The sequence below is a fragment of the Moschus berezovskii genome, chromosome 13, assembly GCF_049115385.1.
Source record: "Moschus berezovskii isolate FMDL1 chromosome 13, NW_MosBer_1.0, whole genome shotgun sequence".
In the NCBI taxonomy this organism is placed as follows: Eukaryota; Metazoa; Chordata; class Mammalia; order Artiodactyla; family Moschidae; genus Moschus; species Moschus berezovskii.
This window is the reverse complement of record NC_142472.1, coordinates 60689808-60707009: the sequence shown is the minus strand read 5'-3', so window position 1 is coordinate 60707009 and position 17202 is coordinate 60689808. Positions and strand designations below refer to the sequence as shown.

At 33.1% G+C, this 17202-nt stretch overlaps 1 protein-coding gene across 2 annotated transcripts in view; it reads right to left on the bottom strand.

The window, feature by feature from the left end:
• The window catches only part of NBEA (neurobeachin), a 671823-nt gene that overhangs the window by 379926 nt on the left and 274695 nt on the right, over positions 1–17202 (bottom strand). For both annotated transcript variants that reach the window (XM_088842722.1, XM_088842723.1), the window contains exon 35: positions 2339–2400. In XM_088842722.1, the coding sequence (XP_088698848.1) occupies positions 2339–2400 (62 nt within the window). The remainder of the gene's footprint in view (positions 1–2338; positions 2401–17202) is intronic.

The following is a 17202-nucleotide window of genomic DNA, read 5'->3' as shown; positions in this document are numbered from 1 at the left end:
AACATCTTTGTTGTGTTTCCCACTGTGGGAAAAACTTATTCATGCAGTCCATCAAGATAGTTACTCATTCAGATTTCCAGCTATTTTGTTAGTACTAATAACTGCTGATCATAATAACATGGAGCTATATCAACATTTGCAAAGGGCTAACTGTAAAACAGAAGAAAAACAATTCAAAACTCTGCTGTTTTAAGGATTCCTCAGGATTGCCTCTGCTTTGGCACCAAAAAAAAGCCTACAGAACCATGCTAATTCTACAGGGATCAGCTCCATTGTCAAAGAAATGCATTAAGGCCTGAAGGAGAGAACTCAGCATTGGAGAGAGCTGCTTGCTAAGCAATCTCCACAGCACCCGCAACTATATTTATCTCTCTTTATCAGAAGTCTGCTACTGCTATGTTGTCTGGCTAATGGATGAAAACAGGATATAAATCATCATGAATTTGAGTAGTGGAGAAAACGGCTAATTATTTTAAGGAATTCTGAAGACATGTCCATTTTTTGTGTGTCCTCAAAGCCAAGGTTTTATATATCTGTCCAACAATAAATGATCTGCAAAAGATGTTTTTATAAGCTAATTTTAAAGTAGAACAGTGAATTCTTCCCACCTGAATTGGATCAAAGGAAGAGTACTGATTTGTTTATCAGTTATTTCTTTAAAAATACTTTGTGGAAGGTAAAGTTTTTCAGTTTAATAGAAAATGAAACAACTGGAGCTTATTTTTTTTTAAATAAAGACATTTTTAAACCATTTAAACAAGGTATTTTTAATCAATTAACCACTTAAATATTTAAAACACACTGAATTATTTTAGACATTCAACGTAAAGATCAAGTTGAGAGACATGTTTATAATACAGCTTTTCTGAAACACTGAAAGAAAGTGCACTGCATAGAGAGCTTAAATTTCTCACTCTTCCTTTCAATCAATAACTGAGGCAAAGTTTCATCTCTAGGGCCCTTAATGGCAGGAATTCCTGGAGCCAGCAAATGAGTAATGTTAAACCTATGATTAGATGATGAGGCCATCAAACACACTAGACCCTAATGCTACATTCTTCTTTATTTCTCTGAACTGCAGTGAAACCAGGAGCTAAGGAAGAAGGAATTTTACATTATTTTCCCCCATGAAACCATTTCTTTCAAATGGGCATCATCAAAAACCTATGAGGTCCAGAAAGATTTCACAGAATGTCTCTCGAACTCAGGACTCTGGCTTTGGGTGACAATTCTCAAATGTCCTGCAGATGAACTCCTGCCAGGGATGCTGTTTCCTTTAACATCTTCCTTATTTACATATCTGGATGAAAAGTGGAAAATGGATCTAATGATTTCCCTATGAATATATTCTTGAAGAAAGTAAACCTGAAGACTGAAAAATAATAGGTAAGTTTTGGTTGTTTTTCTTTTGTTAATGCTTTAAAGGATTGGTTGAAGCCCTATTGCTGCTTATTTGTAAGTTAGTTGTGGTTTTAGTCAGACCTCAGGTCAGTAACTAGAAACAGTATATATAAATTTTCCTTTCTACTGAGGAAATTAGGATGTAAAAACTACTTATTACAAACATACATAAGTTCTTTTTTCATTCTCATATTACAAAATATTTAATACTTATGTGAAAATCAGGACCACCAGGAGACTTAGAGCTGGCGAGAAGAAAGACCATTAGGTCCCTATTTTGGTTATCAGAAAAATGTTACATACTATTTTCTTCTAATTGCATAAAAAAATAGTCAGAAATTATAATTCTATTTTTAATTCTGATTATTGAAGATAAATAGTATAAGTAGATTTTTAGATTTTATACTGAAATATATAAATTACATTAAAAAAGGGAAAGCAGCAATGTATCATATCAAAAACCCCTCACTGATCAGCTGTGTTTTATACTATGGCTACTGCATTAAAAAAACAACCTCCAGTTTGCATTATCTCTAATAGTGAAAGAGAAACCATATAATTAACAATGAACATCAAAATTATAAATACTACTCTATCATTTAAAAAAGATGGATGTAAAGAAGGGTATCAAAATAGCTATAACAAATTATATATATATTTGCAGAAATTAAAAAAATAAGGAACAATAGAAGGTTAGGTAAGATGGAAAATAATAAGACAGCTAAAAAGAGGGGAGAAGGAGGGAGATTAAATCAATATTTGCATGCTAAGATCATTTACATAAATACATATCTCAATTTATTTTCTTCATCTATGAGATAATAGATATTTTAAAATACAGAAACATATACATATATATTTACATCCATTCTCCTGTTTAATGAGATAAAGCAATCCTCCTATAGTTTAATGTAATCACGTGACTAAGATTTCATACCTGAGAACAAAGCAGCATAACAAGCTCAACTACAGACGTGCTGGACTTCATACAAACGAGGCCTGCAAAAAAGAAAGGTTAAAATAAAATGAAATAAAATGGTAGAAATCATCATTCTAAGTTAATTCATTATGTAGTTTTAACTTATAAAACATTTTTTAAAAATAGAATGCCTAAAAATAAATGAATGGAGATACTCAGTAACACATTCTTACAGCATTAATTTCAAAATATACAGATATTTCAAGAAGATATTAAAAATATGTAAAAATTGACCTCAGACTTGGGTTATTTATTTGGTCAAGGCATTTCTTATATTTAAGCAAGGCATGGATAGCTTTCAAAACTGATAAACCAGTTAGAGCTCCTTTTATTCCAATGACATTTACAATGTGATTGTCTCCAGAAACACAAAGATTGCTCTGTGTTTAGATAGATCACTGAAGATCTATCTAAATTTTCTTCCAAAAGACAAAATTAAAATAATTTTTATAATTTTTACTTTATTATAGGTAACTACCCACAGGTTGTCAATGGTTAAATGAATTTTGAAATATTAAAAAATGAATTTCTCATACAATTAACACGTTACATAATACTTATAAAATAAAATATTCCATTGTTCTGCTTCCAAAGTCTCTGAATAGAAGTCAGAAGAAAAAAGAATTCAATGTAATAATGGCTACTACTCATTGATCATGTGCTATGTGCTGGGTACTGTGTTAAGTGCCTTACGTACAAATAACTCATTTAGTTCTCATTATATTTTATGACATACTATTATTATTACCATTCTACAGTAAGAAAATACTCTTCTTAAAAACAGTCTAAATGTTGATTATATATATTATTCATCGACTTTTTTTCCATTAAAAGGATGACTGCTGTATAAGAAGAGAAGGCAGGTCATGATTGGGTAGTATTTTTAACATATAGAGAAAGATGTAACCAAGGATTAATAACAATCTCTGGAGGAGAGTATGTTAATCATGATGTTTGCTAATTTAAAATATATTTTAAAAAGTTTTTAACTGTTTCTAAAATTAACTAAATTAAAAGACTCATTTTTCTTTTTATATGAAGACAAATATAATCAGTAAAAGCACTACATAAGAAGAAATAGCATACCATCAGGGAAGCCCGATCTTACATTGCTGCTGCTAAATAGCTAGTTAAAGTGAACCAGTTATTTTTCTCTTCTTAAGGTGATTTCAGTAAAGAGTCTCAAATGTCTTCCAGACATTAGCATGTATATTTATTGTAGGGAGTGGATAAATACCCTTTTGTGCCCATTCTGCTAACAACTCTACCCTTAATGTGCAGACCTACAGAACAAGTTGTAAAAAGGCACTAGTATTCCATTTTATCAGATCTTTGGGCAGACAGCTACCTAATGAAATAAGAGGCAGATGTGAAAAGCTCATTTAAGAGACAATTGTTGTAATTGATCAGTGATTCTAATGTTCAGGAGCTAGAGTCAGAAAGATTAATGGGACGTTTATCACCTGTTGGCTATTCAACTATTTGAAATTTAGACAAAGAAAAACTAAGTAGAAGGCCAAAGAGCTATGCATAGTAGAGGAATCAAAATTAAAATTTGTACTCCATATCAGTTTAGATTTTAGATTGTAAGGCTATATAATGAAGTATTAGGTTACAAGGCTATATAATGGCTGACTATACAAAGAATTATTCACCACATATTCTGTATACTATAGTTTTGAAATACAGTTTTTACAAATTAGAAAAAAATATACAATTATATTCATTTCTCACAGACTAATTTTAAATGAACTTCTAAAGAACTGCATGTAACAAGAATATTCATATTTTTGCCAAATGTATACTATCATTCCACAATAAGAAAAATATAAACAAATGCTTCATCAATGCTTTTGTGCAAGGAAGTGATAAAATGACAGGATAGTGAAACTTCAATTTTAAAAACAGTATTCTGGAAATTTTGAAAATGGCCATTGTGATTTCAGGTCACTATTATCTTTGCACCTTTACTAATGAGATGTAATTAGAATGAACAGAATGATAATGGACCCTCCTCAAAAAAAAAAAAGAAACAAAAACGAAAACTTAATTTTGCCATGAGCACACAAGCAGAGACAATTTTGGAAGACTTATCACCTTTCAAAAACTTTATAATCATTTTGGTTGGCACTATTTCTAAGTGTTAACGAAAGTATTACTAAGACAAACGGATTTTTTATTAGAGATACACACTAAAGATATCTAGAGATATTGAGACATTTAATAGAGCTATTGAAAATACAAACACTGTCTGACGACATTATCCTTGCCCATTCTCTAAATAAAAAAGCACTCATTTTTGAAATTTTAAGGTGAAAGCAATAAATATGATTTTATACAACTTTAGCCATAAACTTAAGAAAGCCCAATTTATCTAGCAATGCTACAAATAACTCAGGCTATACATGAATATAGCAAGTATTTTACAAGCATATGTCTCAAATGAGATGTGATTATTTTTTCCTTTTTCTATCTGGCAAGAAATTCATAATCAAATCAACTCAGTTTGAAAACTCCTTTTATGAGTAAAGGACAGTGTTAGCACTTAGGAGTATAAGTAATAAGTAAGTATAAGTAACAATAAGTATAAGTAAGGAGTATAAGTAATAAGACAGTATCTACATCTTCCTAAGGGCTCCATCTTTCAATTCAAATCTAAGATTATCTAACACTTACAAAGAACTTTATCACTTACAGGTTGCATTTATACATGCTGTTTTATTGGATTCTCTTAACAACTATTTGAACTAGTTATTATTACCTCATGTGATAGGTTAAAAAATGAAGGGATTCAGTGACTAGCCCAAGGTGTTTCATTCAGTAAGTGGTGGAACTGGGACCTGAATTCAAGTCATCTAACTCAAAAGCCCATTTCTCATCTGCTGCAGAGCTGCTTAAACAATTTGACACTAACAGGATGACAACATGTGACAATGAGAAAGATCATAATGGTTAATTCCATCTTGGGTGATTTTGACAGTTTTCTTGGAGAAGATAACATATATATTGCAGATGTGGGAACAAAAAGCTTAACAAAAAGTACAGAGGGAACAGAGGACCAATAAATCCTGAGAAGACCTTTATAGTAGCTTGGGCGACTGGCTGATCAAAATATAGGCAGTGTGAGAAAGTGGGACTGGAGGGTTAAGATAAAATTCAAAGATTATCTATCTCCAACTAAAAGAAATAAAATTACACGTTTTTGAAAGTTAAGAAGAATATAGAGAAAGGGATACAATGGGAGAAATTATACTAAGGATCAGTTATTCCTATTCCATGATGACTTTTCTCACCTTGTCATTTAAGAAGTAGGCCCCAAGGGAGTTAAACACATGTGCTCCTTGAACAAATACAACAACAAAAAGTCACTTTTACCCACAGATATATGCTCACCAGAATAAATATTCTGACGAGAAATAATGATGGAATACTGTAGATCATAGTAGCTTACCAGTATAAAGTGAATTCAAGGAGTGTAGATAAAATCAACATGTGAGAGAAAGAAACTTAAATATGTACGAGGTACTCTAATGGTGAGGAAACTGTCCAGTACAAGCTTTTGAATACATTATGAATTATGTTGTTGAAAGATAAGGTTGGCTAGCTGACTGGCCAAGATATATGTATTTGAGAAGATGAATTAGGTGGACAAATTTGAGGTGGTCCAGACCAAGGCAGCAAAAATTTGCTGGGTCTAGATGAGTAAAGGACCATTCAAGTCACTGGCAGTTTTTTGGGTTTCCATTTACTAGGGGTGAGAAATCAGCTTCAACTTTTAGAACTACACTCCCCTGCCCAAAGAGAAAAAAAAAACAACAAGCAACAGCAAGAACAAAACCCCCACCAAATCCCACTAAACTGTAAAATGAATGTTAAAAGTTTGCCCTTTGGGATACAACCATCTTTCTTTAATACAAGAAATACTGACACTTTTGTTCAATGTGAGTCTGACTTCATGTATATCCAGAATTACAAGATCAAGTTTATATGCTTTAAGATAGTGTGGAAAAATTCCATGTCTAACAGGATGCCCCCTTATGGCGGGAGGTGAAGAGTACGAGGTGTTACGGTGACAAATAAGGAATCATACTTGGAGGTGGGACTCATCTTCTAAGGAACATTGTTTTCTTTCAGCAAGGGCCCTCTCCCAAGAGAGAAGAGCATACACGTCTATGCTTGGGGCAGTGCTCTAAGTATATTCTCAGTAAACTTTAATTGAATAAATCTAAAAACCACCATTCATTGAGTAAATAAATAGTTGATGCATATTTATATAAATATTGGAGAAAAAAGATTTTAAGGAAAAGTAAGAGTATTCTTTTAAGAACAAGAGCCCAATGTATTAAAAAAGCATTTATTGAGCATTGTGTCTTATGTGGCAGATACCAGGCCAGGTACTAAGTTTAAAAATAAGTGAGAAAAGCGGGACAGTTTATATAAACAAATAATCATGACAGACTCTTAGGAGATACAGAGACAACAGTGTTAGACACACAGAAAGGGTAGTGAGTAGCTCTGCCGAGAATTCACAGGGACTGCGACCTCTGAGTTGCATGATGCTAATCCTATAAGCAAAAACAGGGGGAAAGTCATCTAATTTAGTTTTTAAATAACTTTCTGATGATTTTAACTTTTAGAAGTGCCCAAATTGTGGCTTCCCAGGTCACTTGACCGTAAAGGATTCACCTGCGAATGCAGAAGACACAGGTTCGATTCTTGAGTTTGGAAGATTCCCTGGAGAAGAAAATGGCAACTCACTCCAGTATTCTTGACTGAAAAATTGCATGGACAGAGGAGCCTGGTAGGTTATAGTCCATGGGGTCGCAGAAACTTTAACATGATTTAGCCACCGAGCACCAGCACAAAACTTAATAAGGTCAAAAACTTATCAATTATCAAATTGAGAAATTAGTGTGGCTTTATAACTTAAAACTAAAAAATCAAAATTAAACAAAAAATTAATATTAAACATCCTTTAAAATACTAATAACAGTCTGAATTTGTAATATAATTGCTATAATTAATATTAATATATGTCTATGTAGTATTACATACTATTCTAATTGGACACTTCAAGATTTGCCTATATGTTTCAGGGAATTTAATTTAAAACTGTACAATTAGACAATGTGTAATATTACCTTCAAGAAACAAAAGTAACATTAAGTTCATTTACCTTTTTAAAATGTAACTAAACAATTACAGTTTATTTTTATATTTAGACTATAAATTTTAATTGAAAATTAAAAAAATATTTTCAGAATACTACAAAGACAATGAAAGTTCATTCGTTCATTGATTTACTTTAGTTTACATAAATATTAAGCTAACACGAATTTATGGCAGCCTTACTCTCTTTAAAAGAGGAACATAACTGAAGTTTGGAGGTATTAGGGCTAGCACACATTTTCTGTAAAGGCTCAGATAAAATATATTAGGCTTAGGGTATGGGGTCAGGTGACAATAATACATTTCTGTCACAACTACTCAACTCTGCCATTGTAGTGCAAAAGCAGCCACGGACAATACATAATCAAATGTTTTTCAATAAAACTATTTCCTCATTCCAAGGTTTGTTCATGTGAGAGAGAGAGACAGAGACAGAGAACACATACATATGCACACATACTTATACATACATCTTTAGATTTTTAAAACTATAGGGGAAAATATTCTAGATGTATATCTATGACATTTTATAATTTAAAAATCAAAAAAATCTCTGGAAAAAATCTTTCTTGCACGACTGTCATAACCTTAATCATCGGTCAATTAATATGATACTAGTTACAAACTTTATACTACTTAGTGTGATTAATAGTGTGACTATCCCTACATGTTGCTGTAGATATATTAATGTGCTTAAGTAACAAGTTAACCCAGCGTCCCCTGAAGATGCTATGAAATATATGTACAAGCACCTATTATTCTTCTTAAATTCTAAAACATCTGAATTACAGAATACATCAGGCTGTAATCTATTAAAATATAAGAGATGTGACTTCATTTTTTAAGTCAGAAATCAGTGGTACTCTCACATGAATATTTTGAATGATTCATAAAGAAATTAACATTAATTTTACTTGCCATCTCAAAGTAATTTGATATTGCATCTTTTCCCATGAAAATTCTCTATGTTCAGAACTAAAAATCTATTTCCATATGAGAATAGTTGGCTAAGTGCTTTTAAATTATAAATTTAGAATGTTTAGATTGCTCAGAAACAAGATTAACTGTAACTGCAGCTACATAATCCCCTGTCATTTTGACTGACTTATTGAAATTAAAACTCTAAATTGTTTTTCATTTGTTTATTTTTGGTTTTGGTCATTGTGTTTATACAGCCTAGGAATCTTATTGACTGTGGATATTTTTTCTTTTATATAATTTTGCTCCTGCTAAAAATGTTTGCATAGTGGTAAAGCTGAAGTTCCTAATACTCTTTCATAGATAACTCTTCCATGGAATGATAGATTACAATAAAAAAAAATGAACCTACATAGATATTTCCGCCAGCTTTGACTGTGAATGAGCTGAGCTGAAGAGAATATTCTTATGGTACTATTATTAACACCTATAAAATATGCAACACTGATGTAAATTTACTCTTTTTTACTTATGCTTTAGAAACCATGTTTGTGCTAGCCTATCAAAAGTGCTGCATCAAGAGAAATATCTTGGAAAATTCTTGGTATTCAATGTCACTTTTTTTTCCCTCCACCTGACTTTCGTTTCTCTTTGTACATCCCACAGAAATACTATTTTACATTTATACATGCTAAACAATAGAATATAATGTCCAAATCACTTGGGATTAATTAAGTTTTGAGTTGGTTATCTCTTGAGATATTCTCATTTAAACTATTTATTTTAGGAACTATAAGTAAGCCACAGAGATGACACTATCTTTGACCTCAAGGAATGAAATCCCAGTTACAAAAATAAGGCACATAAATATAAGTATATATAGGTGTCCATATAGAATATTATACAGTAAAAAATATACAGTATTATGCCTCCAAATAACTTAAAACAACTACTGTTTTAAATAGAGGTCTTCATTAAATACTGTTACCTATAGTATTAGACTCAAGTTTTCACTACAGAAGTAATTGACCTGAGTGTCTTGTCCTTTTCTTTAACTTCCTGGTTTAATCACAACAGCAATGAATAAGGGTGAAATAAGGGAAATAAGAGACCTTTTCACTATGATAAATCATCTGGATCCTGCAATTCTCTTTTGGTTAAATTTAATTATAGAACCAATTGTTATTCCTGTATTCCTCTGCAACAACTTTCTTCTCTTCTCCCTGTGCTCCCTCAAATTCCAAAAGCCTCAATTAAATTCTAAAACCACTAAACTATGGTTCAAATTTTGACATTACCTTAGACTCAGATCCTGAATAATTATTAAGAATAATACATATATATTTAACCATGTAATTCATCTCAAGAAATATTGATAATCAAGAGAAAAAAGCAAGACATTTATATAATTAAATCACATGAATAGAGTTGAATAAAAATGGATATACCAATGACTAGTTATGAAAAATGAAACAATAATTTATATTCTATAAAATATGGGCTCCTCCTTTTAAACACAGTATGTATAAGTGAATAATTTGTATACTGACAGTTCCAAACTATCCAAATTCTGACTTTCATTTATTTATATTCTTAAATAAATATATTTAATAATTTTAAGTTCTCAAGTTTAAATAAATTTAAGTTTAAAATTGCTTTTTAATAAAATACACCTTTAAGTTCTTTATTTTTGTATTCAGAAAAATACTGGCTCATTTTCTTTTAAATATTTATGCAATACACAACAGAAATACTATGAATCCCTTTTCTTAATAATGGATTCACAAAGTCAAAGATAAAAACTAAAAAACATAATTAATAAGAGAAAATTACTTGATAAATATTATAGTTAAGGCATATGGACTACAAGGAGATCCAAAAAGTCCATTTTAAAGGAGATCAAACCTGGGTGTCCACTGGTAGGACTGATGCTAAAGCTGAAACTCCAATACTTTGGCCACCTCATGCGAAGAGTTTATTCACTGGAAAAGACTCTGATGCTGGGAGGGATTGGGGTCAGGAGGAGAAGGGAACGACAGAGAATGAGATGGCTGGATGGCATCACCGACTCGATGGACATGAGTTTGAGTGAACTCCGGGAGTTGGTGATGGACAGGGAGGCCTGGAGTGCTGTGATTCATGGGGTCGTAAAGAGTCAGACACGACTGAGCGACTGAACTGAACTGAACTGAACTGAAGGCGTAAACAAGGAAAGAGAGGCTATTGCTTAAGGTAGGCTCAAGTAGAGGTCAGTCAGATGAACCTTACATATTTTCAAGAGTACATTAATTCTATCCAATAATTATAGGCTTAAACTGTTGAAGCACTCTTTAGAAAACAAGCTAGACCTTCAGAAAACTCCTCATTTGTGCTCAAAGCAATAAATCCTCAAATTTAACCCAAGCAGAATCTTCTTTACCAAATCCTCCATTTCAAACAAAATATCAAATAGAGATGAGTAATTAGTCCAGTTTTATTCATTCTTAAGAATAAAATAAAGCTTTTGTAACTTGGAAAAACTTGAAAATTCCTTCATTTTTAAAAGTGAATGCTGTTTTTTTTTTTAAAGATACTGCGAAAAGTCACAGAAATTATTCTAAGTATATATTCCCCCTAAGTAATAATTTAGTGAGATTATATGCGAAAAATTATATAATCAAAAAGAACAGATCACTAAATTAACAAGATTATTTACCTATACCAGAAAACTCTATATTCAACTCATGTGTGCACGCTAAGTCACTTCAATCGTGTCTAACTCTTTGCAACCCTATGGACTGTAGCCCTCCAGGCTCCTTGGCCAATGGAGATTCTCCAGGCAAGAATACTGGAGTGAGTTGTCCTGCCATCCTCCAGGGTATCTTCTAGGTCCAGGGATTGAACCAGAGACTCCTATGTCTCCTGCACTGGCAGGTGGTTCTTTACCACTAGGGCCACCTGGGAAGCCTATCCAATTCAAACCTATCTGCAACTTAGAGTCAAATTATATAGTTCTGTAAGTACCAGAATACAATCTGATAATAATAGAGAAGTCAGTGTGTGAAATGCTCTGTAATAAATAACAATTCAACATAAAATATTATACCCATTTATTAAAGTAAATATTTTTATGTCTTCTAATTCTTGCAATAATAGAACTATTACTAATAACAGTTGCTTTTTGAAATTGTATGAATTGGGAAATCTATGAAGTGAGATATAATAAATGGTAATAAAAAATATCTGCCAAAAAGGAGCTAGTCATTCCCATGAATTAAAGACATTTCATGATTCGGTTGTAAAAACAACACTGCATACTTTCTATACGCAGGGCACAGATATGCAACAGATACGTTCCATGTGCTAGAGAATCCTGCATTCTAATGGAGGACATAGCAGATAAACTGATCAGTTCAACGTGAAGAGAACTGTTATCTCGGAACCATTATAGGATGTTGACTTGGCAAACAAGATAAATGATGTCATTAAAGTAATTCTTATTGTGATATAGGAAAAGGGTGAAATTTAATAAGGGGAAATATTTAACCTAAACTTGGTCCAATATTCTTGCTCAGAGAATACCATGGATTCTGGGCCACTAAGTCCATGGTGTCACAAATGGTCAGACACAACTGAGCAACTAGTACATACAGACACACACACACACAGTGTACAGTCATTAATTTCTTTGGAAAAGCTAACTTAAAGATAACTCTAAGATAAAAAAATCACAAATATTTCGACTTGTAAAACAGAATCTGTTTAATCCAATATACAAAAACACCCACTGACAGAGTATCAAACTTCAAGATTTCCCCATATATCAAAACAAATACATTAATAGAAAGCAGAACTAAAGTGAAAATATTTGCTAGATTATATGTTGCAAAGTACAGCTACTGAAATAATCTGTATTACTTTTTTACATAACCAGTTTCCAAGTTTAAATAATATCCTTGATTAGAAGATTATCTTTGGTTAGGCTTAGTGTAATTGGAATAACCCTATTGAGGACAGAAGGAACAACATTTTAGCCATAGATAATAACATGTGTATCATGAATCACAGGTCATATTTCCATATGGAGGAGGAGAAAATAATCCTCCAGCAGTTAAAACTGGTATAAGAAGTCTAAATTGTAGCTTTCATGGATTCTCTTATGCACAATAAAGTTTATATTTGCTTTATATACAATAAAGTAAATTCTGGATGGATAGATGATAAATTTAAAGGATTGATTCTACATGGAAAGGCAATGCATATGCAAAAGAAAGTAAGGGAAACAAGTTACCCAGGAAAATAAACTTTAAAGGAGACATAAGGGGGAAAAAGCTTAGACCTCTGGTAAAAGTCCACAAAGGTAACTATTTTACATACTGGCTTAAGCAGAGCTGAAATAGAAAAATATTACCACACAATCAAAATCTCACCATATATAAAAATTATACAATTTTGGTTTTCATTATTATACAATAGAAAAATTAAAGATGAAATCAATATTCCACTGACCTTTGCAATAATGGGGCAAAAAATAGTTTATTAGTACTACAATCTCTGAGGGATGTAATGAAATAAAGTCTATTTGTGAGAAAAATAGAATGGTACAATGTGAGTTCTAAAAAACAGTTACAAGAAACCAAAGATTCTCACTTGGCAGATGGGAAGACTTCTGGGGAAAGAGTTACTGCAGAAAGGGTTTATTTCTCTTGTGATCCAGGGCCCACCTAAATCGAGGCAACTTTACATAATTGAAGGTCATCTGTAACGCTGAAACTGTGTTTTGATACCTGAGAAGGACAGACTGGAGACTGATGGTCAAGGGTGACATGCCCTGGGGCTGACCTCAATCTCTGAAACTAGAGACACAGAACAACATATCTGGACAGCAGAGATCATAGACCAAGAAAAAATTTGCTCGTGTACATTCTCTTTAGTTGTAGTGGTGTTTAAAATACAATGTAGGTAGATATTTTTAATTATTCGAATGTTAGTAAGAACTAATTGGTTTGTTAATATTAAAACTTATCCTGAGCTCTCAGAACTAGGCAATTTTATAATTATTATAGAATTCTTTAATCTGGATCTAGTTTTTAATTAACTCAAAGAAGATCTAAATTGAAAATCTGAAGACATGGCTTTAGAATACAAACTAAATAGCTACATACTCTCAAGCTAAGATATCTGCCTTTACTGATACTAAAGTTCTTTGCTGGTAAACAACAGATTAGTGATTTTGAAACTTTTTTTTTTACTACAATAATTCTTCGGCACTCAGCCTTCTTTATGGTCCAACTCTAACATTCGTATGTGATTACTGGAAAAACCTCAGCTTTAACTATACAGATCTCTGTCGGTATTTCATGTCTTTTCTTCTTAATATGCTGTCTAGGTCTGTCATAGCTCTTCTTCCAAGGAGCAAGCGTTTTTTAATTTTATGGCTGCAGTCACCATCTGCAGTGATTTTGGTGGTGGTGGTGTAGTCACTAAGTCGTGTCTGACTCTTGCGACCCCATGGACTGTAGCCTGCCAGGCTCCTCTGTCCATGGGATTTTCTAGGCAAGAATACTGGAGTGGGTTGCCATTTTCTCCTTCAGGGGATCTTCCCCATCCAGGAGTGGAACCTGGGTAGCCTGCCATTGCAGACAGATTCTTTACTGACTGAGCTATGAAGTCCAAGAAAATAAAATCTGTCACTGCTTCCAATTTTTCCCCTTCCATCTGCAATGAAGTGATAGGATTGGATACTATGATCTTAGTTTTGTGAATGCTGAGTTTTAAGTAAGCTTTTTCACTCTATTCTTTCACCCTCATTAAGAGGCTCTTTATTTCCTCTTCACTTCCTGCATTTATAGTGGTATTATCTGCATACCTAATGTTGTTGATATTTCTCCTGGTGATCTTGATTCCTGCTTGTGATTCATCCAGCCCAGCATTTCACATGATATACTCTGCATATGGGCTCCCCAGGTAGTGCTAGTGGTAAATAACTCGTCTGCTAATGCGAGAGTCTTAAGAGACGTGGGTTTGATCCCTGGGTTGGGAAGAGCCCCTGGAGGAAGGCAAGGCAACGCAATCCAGTATTCTTGCCTGAAGAATCCCATGGACAGAGGAGCCTGGCAGGTCATGGTCCATAGGATCACACAGAGTTGGACATGACTGAAGTGACTTACCAGGCACGCACACTCTGCATATAAGTTAAATAAACACGGTCACAATACACAGCCTTGAGTAGTCCTTTCCCAATTTTGAACCAGTCAGTTGTTTCATGTAAGGTTCTAACTGTCGCTTCTTGATCCACACACGTTTCTCAGGAGACAGGTAAGGTGGTCTGGTGTTCCCATCTCTTTAAGAAATTTGAACTTTGTTGTGATGCACATAGTCAAAGGCTTTCACACAGTCAATGAAGTAGAAGTAGGTGTTTTTCTGGAGCTCCCTTGCTTTCTCTCTGATCCCAAGAATGTTGGCAATTTGATCTCCGGTTCCTTTGCATTTTCTAAATCCAGCTTGTACATCTGAAGTTCTCAGTTCACAAACTGGTTAAGCCTAGCTTGAAGAACTTTGAGCATAACCTTACTAGCATGTGAAATGAATAACAGCCTTGTCATGGTGAAGGGGCTTGCTTAACTCAATGAAGCTATGAGTCATGCTGTGCAGGGCCACCCAAGATGAGCAAGTCTCAACGGAGAGTTCTGACAAAACATGGTCCACTGGAGGAGGGAATGGCAAACCACTCTAGTATTCTTACCACAAGATCCCCATGGACAGTATGAAAAGGCAAAAAGTTTATGATACAAGAATTTAGAAGGGTGAGCCAGGCAAATACAGGTAAATGGAGAGCATTCCATGATTACAAAATAATTCAAATATGGAAAGACTTTTCTGAAGCCCTCATATCCTTTAAAAGTCAAAAATACATTGATTTAATTGAATTCCCTAGCCGTAATGTGTAAAACATATAAATCACCATGGGAAAAATTAATTTATCTGATATATATATATATATATACACACACACAAACACACACATACAATTACTGAAATGTATATGAGGTTTTTTATTTTTTGGCCTTATAATTAACTGAAATTAAAGGATTATATAAATAATCGAGTTATTTATATAATTAAATAATTTATATAAATATATATATTTATAATATATAAATATATACATAAATATAAATAAACAAATTAGCCTGTTTCATTACCTGGATCAATCCCTCTAGCAACTGGCATGCAGTATACTTATATATGGGAAATACACTAGTCCCATTGCCAGATGCTGCTATTCCATAATTTACAATGACAGTCAATTGCTATTCTGTAGGAATTTTGTCCATAATTAACTGAATTTTACATACAGGTGTTTCCCATCATCCTCCCTGATACCTTGGGCTACAGAAGCTAGTGAAAGCTTTCCATGAACCTATTAAAACAGAAGGAAAAAATAATATTCTCAAGCTTTTAATAATATAATATCATAAATTTAAAAGAATATTTATAACATATTTCATAATCCAAAACAATCAGAATTCAATTTAAAAAAGAGGTAGATTTACCTTAGAGCAACTGAAGGATACAGAAAGCCATCAAGCTACTAAATAAACACAGGAAAAACAGTGTAAACTAATTACATAGTATAACTATATTATGTCCATAATAAAAATATAAAGTGGCTGAAAAATATAACCACTGTCTAAGTGCTCAGCAGTATATTTCCTCTTTTAAATTTTCTAATTTACTTTTTCTTTTTCAATTATTTCTTCAATGTGCATAAACATCAGAGGAAGGACAAAATGATGAAAGCCTATAGTGATTTCAAGCTTAGTTTATGGAGGGTTCCACGTGGTTTACCATAGATATAAATGCTGTATCTAACTCAGTATGTAGGAAATATTCACAATATAAAAACAAATTATTTTCATGGCTCAGTAAAAACTACATGTGTAGCCTCCAAAAACAGACTTGTTGTTTGACGTTACATGTGTCATGGAATATATAGACCATTTCTTCTAATTGTTAATTGATTTAGAGCATCCATATGTACTGATATGCCAAGATAATCCAAGCTGATGCCTGCATGAGTGTTTTAAATATTTGCTTTTTCTCTTTTAAAACGTTCTGTTTTGCATGAAAATTTGTATGAATAATTTTATTAGAACAAAAGACAAAGCTATTTTCTTTTTAAATTATATTATTATGGAATATACGATATAGGTAGCTACAATCTATTATTTCTTGAAACAAAAATACTTTCCAAACACCATATTAAGGTTATTGTTGTAGTGCTCAGTCACTTCCAACTCTTTGAAACCCCATGAACTGTGGCCCACCAGGCTCCTCTGTCCATGGAATTTTCCAGGCACGAATACTGGACTGGGTTGTCATTTCCTCCTCCAGGGGATCTTCCCAAGCCAAGGACTGAATCCATCTCTTTTGAGTCTCCTGCACTGGCAGGCAGATTCTTTACCACTATGCTACCTGGGAAGCACCCCATATCAAGGAATATGATCCATTTCGTGTGTGTGTGTGTGTGTGTATACGCACACACTCAGTCACATCCAACTCATTGTGACCCCTTGGACTGTAGCCCGCCATGCTCTTCTGTCCTCCACTATCTCCTGCACTAAACATTTAGCTGTTATATCTTATTAGTATCCTTTGACCTACAACAGTTTGCAGCTATCTTTTACCTTAAAACTTCCTGTTTTTCTCCCCCAAAATGTCCTTCTCCACATTAAAAAAAAAAATTCCCCATG